The sequence below is a fragment of the Amia ocellicauda genome, chromosome 11, assembly GCF_036373705.1.
Source record: "Amia ocellicauda isolate fAmiCal2 chromosome 11, fAmiCal2.hap1, whole genome shotgun sequence".
Classification (NCBI taxonomy): Eukaryota; Metazoa; Chordata; class Actinopteri; order Amiiformes; family Amiidae; genus Amia; species Amia ocellicauda.
Window position 1 is genome coordinate 32,367,298 of NC_089860.1, and position 6,435 is coordinate 32,373,732.

Sequence of the window (6,435 nt, forward strand, 5' to 3'; positions counted from 1 at the left end):
AACAGCAATTTAGCAACAGAGACAGTCCCAGCACAGGCCAAACACAAACGCGTCCGGCACCATCCTTCCCCTCATACCACTGCTAATAAGAGCATGCAAGAACTATTTCATGAGAATGTGTCACTCATTCTTAAACAAAAGTGCGTTCATTTAACCTACGCGTTTTGCTGTAAAGTTACTTATTAAGTGACATTGAACTGCATTGGCACTGACGACGGTTTTGAAAAGGATGTTTGTTTTTTGTTTTCCATGTATTCCACTTTTTGGTGCAAGAAATAAATGCAGTAGTAAATAATTGTATATATTTGTATTAATGCAGTTCTGCTGTATTGGTGTTGGGAACTAAATGTGTGTGTGTGTGTTTTATTCCCAGGTGCAGTTGGCGACCGATATGATGTTCATAAACATGGGAATTTGCAAGAAAATGTTTGAACGAAGTGAAAAGTAGGAGGTCGTTGGTTTTCCAGTCTAGTGTGGAGTGAGATGAGATGGGAGGAGTCGAGCTCTTGGAAGAAAAGACTTGTCTCTTCTGTCTGCTCAACTAGTGACCGAGTAACAGCTGTCGTTTACACCGTGATGTACAGGAGTGTCCCTTGGCTGTAACCGGCGGAATGCATGGCTCTTACAACACGGCGATTTCCACCGGAGAGACCCGCCGTCCCGTTCCTTGAGCCTTTGCACCGCACACTGGAGAAGGACCATGAGTTGCATTGAGGTTATGTACCCAGCCTATGGACCTTATCCACCCTATGCCGCCGCCGCCGCCGCAGCAGCCTACAATATCAACAGCCTGCAGGTAAGCGCCGTGTCACTGTGACACACCGAGTGCAAGTCTTACAAGATCCTCAGATTATTTGTTATACTTTGTAAAACTGACCAAAGGCAAGAAACCCCGAAAAGTAGTTTGCATGTAAAGATCCCCATTTATTTTTAGCGCTGGGGGGCGGGGGGTGAATGCTATTAACTACTTGGTATATGTTGTCACAGCTGTCTGGGTGTTTTACCCGTGACAGTTTATAGTCGGAGCTTAAAAAGAGATTGGGGGTGGGGGGATCCTCACATTTTTCAAATTCTGCATCAGAACATTTTGTCTTTCTATTCTCAGTGAAACAGTCTGCGCAAAAAGATTTATCCTTGTTAAGTGTACCCACTGCATTAGTATTACACACATCTTTCCTTGTGTGGAATTTGCCTGAACTTTGATCACATTTGCGCGGTGATGAGATGGGGCTCACTTTCAAAAGGCACTATATAGCAAAAGTGAGTGATTAATTGATTGATGGGTTGTTAATACACAATAATACATGTATTTTGTATTCCAAATTTGTATTCCAAAGTCATACCCATTATATGTAGTTTTAGATCATCTTGCCCCACTCGCCTTTTCTGAATCTCCACTTTATTTCATCCACAAGCATAGACCTGGAGTACTAACATAGGTCAGTGTGTTGTAATGGCCCCATTCCACTTTGTGTTGTGTCCGAATCCAGGGCAAGGCACTGAAGCTTTGAGGTCAGGACTCGGCCCAGGCGGTCTCTGCCTGGTCAGAGTGGGCTCAGAAAATGCACAATGGCATGAGGGAGGGCAGAGTTAGTCAGTTCGAGAGATCCTCTCTCACCTTTGGTCTCAAAAATGCCCTTCCCCTGTGGTAAGGTTTTAGGGGACAGTGGCAGGATGCAGAAGCGGCTGGACAGTGTCCCAGCAGCCAGTGCCAGCTCCTTTAAGGGGCCCAGGGAGGACACAGAAAAGGACAAGCAGGAAGCACCGGAGGCCGAGTACCTGAGCTCGCGCTGCGTTCTCTTCACCTACTACCAGGGCGACATCAGCAGCGTGGTGGACGAGCACTTCTCCCGAGCACTGAGCTCCTACATGGAGGGCGAAGGCAAGAAGCGCGGAGAGGAGCCAGGCACAGGTAACAACAGGAGTGGGGGCAGAGGGATTTTGGTCTGTTCTAGGAGGGCTGGCGGAAAGTGAATGTTATGACATTCGGGTCTGAGGTGGGGTAATTGATGCCCCTTTATTACCACCCCCTCAGATGCACCTCTGCTTATAGTCTTATGATCTGATTGAGAAGTGTGATTATCGCTCATGGTTAAACTTTGGATATTGAGATCTTTTTTTTGGAATGCATTTTGCACTGGAGTTTTGACACGCTCTTTTGCTTTTACAGTAATATATTTTCAGAATCAAGTGTCAATTACATTAGTTTAATATTAGGCTCTGTGTGTTTTCATGGTATTATGTTTCTTGTGTGTGTGTGTGTGTGCATGTTATGTATTTGTGTAGCCTATATGTAATTTATTGTCCTCCCGCAGCTGTTCCCAAGTGTTAATTAATTATTCATCGAGCAATGCTGATTGCTTCAGTCACCCAATTTCCCTGTTTTTGCATTGAGGAGTCCTTTAGGCGTTCCTGGAATAGCAATTGACAATAAGTACAACACCACTGGAACCCATCGCAGAGCAGTGCGAACACGGCAGGGCGTTGTAGAAGAAAAATGATCATCCAAGAACATAATGCTAACATGATATATATATATAAAATGCACGGGCCCAGGATAGTAAGAGCACACACAACCAAACGCAAAGCTGTGCCTTTTTCCTGTCATCTTTTAAGACTCGTTACTGTATTCAATCAAGTTCTGTGCGTAACTCTCTTTCAGCACTTCTGTAACGGGACCGTTAATTTTGCTAGTATCAGTTTACTGTTCCATCAGTTCATCAGCAACGCAGGACTAATCTTAATTCGGTCAGCATTTATACTCTCATTAGACAGGAAAACACTCAAAGCTCATGATAATCAGTATGCAAATGTGTGGCTTATTTTAGAGACACTTCCAGCGATCACACTAATACAACCACGACAGGCACCATTCATCTCTGCGCCTTGCGCTTTAAAGTACAGCCCCGAAGTGAATCGTATTTAAAGACTGCCTTGGACAGTATTGGCTGATGATAGTTCGATTGATAGTTGGATTATTACTTTATATTTCAGTGGAATTCTAAATATAAAATCAACGTCAAAATACAGAGCTGGCTGCCGGCAGTGTGGCAGGCGGGCAGTGAAAACAACAGGTGGACAGCGGCCGTCACAGAGCGCATTGCGCGCAGCGAGATGTCGCCACAGCCGTGATTTAAGACGGCTCCCATGCCTGCTGTTTTTCAGGTTAATGCTGCTTCCTAATATAGGCAGTTCAGACTTTGTTTTCACGGCGTGTACTTGTATTTATTTATATATTCACTTAAATGTCTTATGCTCTCATGGATCCGCGCACTGAAGGCAGAGTCCAGTCCGACAACATATACATTTTGCATATCCACCTGCAACGCGCACACCCATCAAGAACATAAGAAAGTTTACAAACGAGAGGAGGCCATTCGACTCGTCATGCTCGTTTGGTGTGCATTCATAATTAAATGACATACTATACAGTCTATTTTTAAATGTTCCCAAATGTTCAGCTTCAACCACATCGCTGGATAGTTTGTTAATAATAATAATAATAATAATTCTTGGCAGACGCCCTTATCCACAAAATATAAGTGCAATACAAAGTGAAAGAATACATTTCAGTACAAAGCATCAAACGTTACAAATTCAAATGTACATAATACAAAGCAATTCAAAGCGTAATACTTTTTACAACTTCCAATTTACACAAGAAAATACAATAAGTGAGGTCATACATCCTGGAAAGTAAAAGCTAATTGCTGTCAAGATGTTAGGTTACAGTCAAGGGCTATGGGAAAGGGAGCAAGGGGGAGATCAATAATACAACTTAGTATTAGTAACGCAAGAAGCATGGTAAAATGTTGTGAAGTGCTATCTTACATGAGAGTAAAAGGGCTAATATTACGAGTACAGTCAGATTGTGATGACTCTCTGTGTGAAGAAGTGTCTCCTGTTTTCCATGTTGAATGTCTTAAGCAGAAAGTCTGACCTGTGTTGTTTGGCCAGATATGTTTAGATGGCTGAATGTTTGCTGGGGGTCACTCAGCTCAATGCCCTTATATTTCCAGGGCGACTTACAGTTCTTACAATATATCACATTAGTTTTACATATAATTACCCATTTATTACAGCTGTGTTTTCACTGAATACCTTGCTCAAGGGTACAACAGTGCCCTCCACCAGGGATTGAACCCAGGACCCTCCATTCCAGAGTCCTGACCACACAGCTGTTAATGCATCCCATATGTGATGCTAACATAAGTATGCAAATTCATTTTGCTGCATATGTATTATCTTTTCTTCACTAAACATTGTAAATTATTTACCGCAAATGGTATTCATTGTTCATATTACATCTGCATGCAATTATAATGTTTGGAGACCAATATACAGTTTAATGTGCACCCTAACTGGTAATGGGTGCAAAATTATAATTATATTGTTGTCTAAACACAATCTGGTTCGCATCCTTGTTCTGCATGAGCCGTTACCAATGAGGCAGGTGGCACGCATGTGTCTGGTGACCCTGCTAAGCCTTCATGTTATTGCAGTGTGTAAAAGGTGAGTACAGTAATACTGTATTTAAGTAGTGTAAACAGCGCAGAACCCGAGAGCCTCCTGCCGTCCTTCATTCTCTCTGGTTGGTGCCGTTGTTCACTGTTCCCCCCTGTCTGGCTTCCTTTGACAGACAGTCCTTCCCCGAGCAGCAAACGGAGCTTCCCCCCCTCCTTCTGGGACAGTAACTACGCCTCCCCGCCAAGCCGGGGGCCTTCTGAGGGGGCAGCATACTCTGTGGACCCCTACTCCCCCACCCTGCACCCAGGCCTGCCGCCCCCGCACCCCTCTGAGTCCTGGGCTTACCCGCAGAGTTCAGCCTACGGTCCCCCGCGCCCCCTGCACGAACTCTACTCCCCCCCGGGGCTGGAGTCTCACTACAGCCCCCTGCTCATGCCCACGGTGCGTCCCAGCCGACTGCCCGCTCTCCCCGGGCACTACGATGTCACCAAACTGGACACCAGTCCTGCCTGGCCGGGCCTCCTGCCTTCCAGTGATGTCGCACAGACCTTGACACTAAACATTGATGCAGGTACGGGCCCTTTCACCGAGAGAGGAGTGTGTGTGTGCAGTTTTATAGCAGCCCTGACATGTTCACAAAACAAGAACGCTTTTCATCATTCACGACTCTGGATTTACACCTCTTTGTGTGAATTAAAGTATCGACGCATCATGTTTACCGCTATGTGACACATAAGCTGCTGTAACCCTCAAGTAATGTTCAAATTCAGCATCGACAAGCCATGACATTCATGACATTCTTAAAACTACATTCATATATCCATAGAGAGCCTCTTTTGTGGTTTTATTAGCACTGCAAAGGGTCATTTGTTTTGACAAAACAAGTAAACATGTCAGAACAGATGAAATCATGATGAATTGCAAGCTTTAACTTTTTTGTTTTTAACCATTTTGGAATAGTACTAACTTTGTGTCCTTTTATTTTTTCCCCAATGTATGTTTCTGATTTAGGCCTCCAGCACCACAAGAAAGGCAAAGAACTGTACTGGTTTTAAGATGCCTCTCTGAACTCCTTCCATAATACTGGTGGTAAACATTTTCGTCTCAACTTTAAAAACAGTTTTTTTTAAGGGTTAGTCTTCATGAATGCTCACTGACAGACTTGAGCGAGTGCCACGGAAATACAACAAACGCAGAGAGAGGTGCAGGACAACTTGCCCCCAGAGATACTGATTTGTACTTTTGTTTTCTTTTGCTGTGCTGCATTGAAGACCAGACAGCAGTGTTACAACCACAGACTCCCTGGAAAAGAGAGAGCAAGCGTGAGACAGAGAGAGTGTACAACCACTTTATTTGGAGGAGTGGAAGATGAATGGAGACTAAGACTGCTGCTTTATCTGAGTTTTCCCAGTGATGTTCCAAAGACATTTTGTATTTATCAGCACTACATGTAATGTGTTCACCTGTATGTAATGCTAAAGTGCAGTGAAATGATTAGATGTTTTCGTTGTTGTTTTTGTAATATTTATATTTATATACATGTAAAATCTGCCAAACTAAATGATAGTAAAGCAGGTACACTGAAAATATGAGTTTCTGAACTTCTGTGGCTTTGAAGGATGGCATTTTTTCGGTTCAAGATGGTGGCAGTGGCGACGGTTTTATTTGAAGTAGAAGAAAATGAAGACGTCATTATGAGACTGAAAAGCTTTTGCCAATTGTGTGTGGATTCAGCTCCATTCCTTACTTGACCTGCCTTACAGCTAGGATTGGAGACTACTTGGATGTTTTCTGGAAAGAAAACTGTTGAATGAAGCCAGAGACGCCGCATATTCCTCTGAATGTTGTGGTAATGGACGAGTCATCTTACTATAATACACACACACACACACACACACACACACACACACACACACACATTTTATTTTTGAAGGAACAAGCTCCAAAGTAAAGGTTATCAGATTAAGA

The 6,435-nt window shown here is 43.6% G+C and overlaps 1 protein-coding gene across 2 annotated transcripts; it reads left to right on the forward strand.

The window, feature by feature from the left end:
- Positions 1 to 379: 379 nt before the first annotated feature.
- On the forward strand, positions 380 to 6,054 carry vgll2b (vestigial-like family member 2b). 2 transcript variants are annotated; one of them, XM_066717488.1, is made up of 5 exons: positions 380 to 796; positions 1,654 to 1,912; positions 4,640 to 5,038; positions 5,479 to 5,556; positions 5,739 to 6,054. In XM_066717488.1, exons 1-4 carry the CDS (start codon positions 701 to 703, stop codon positions 5,520 to 5,522), a joined length of 798 nt encoding a protein of 265 aa, XP_066573585.1. In that variant the 5' UTR covers positions 380 to 700; the 3' UTR covers positions 5,523 to 5,556; positions 5,739 to 6,054. The 2 variants fall into 2 exon arrangements, with proteins under 2 accessions (XP_066573585.1, XP_066573584.1); XM_066717487.1 differs by having other exon boundaries at positions 5,479 to 6,054.
- Positions 6,055 to 6,435: the final 381 nt, after the last annotated feature.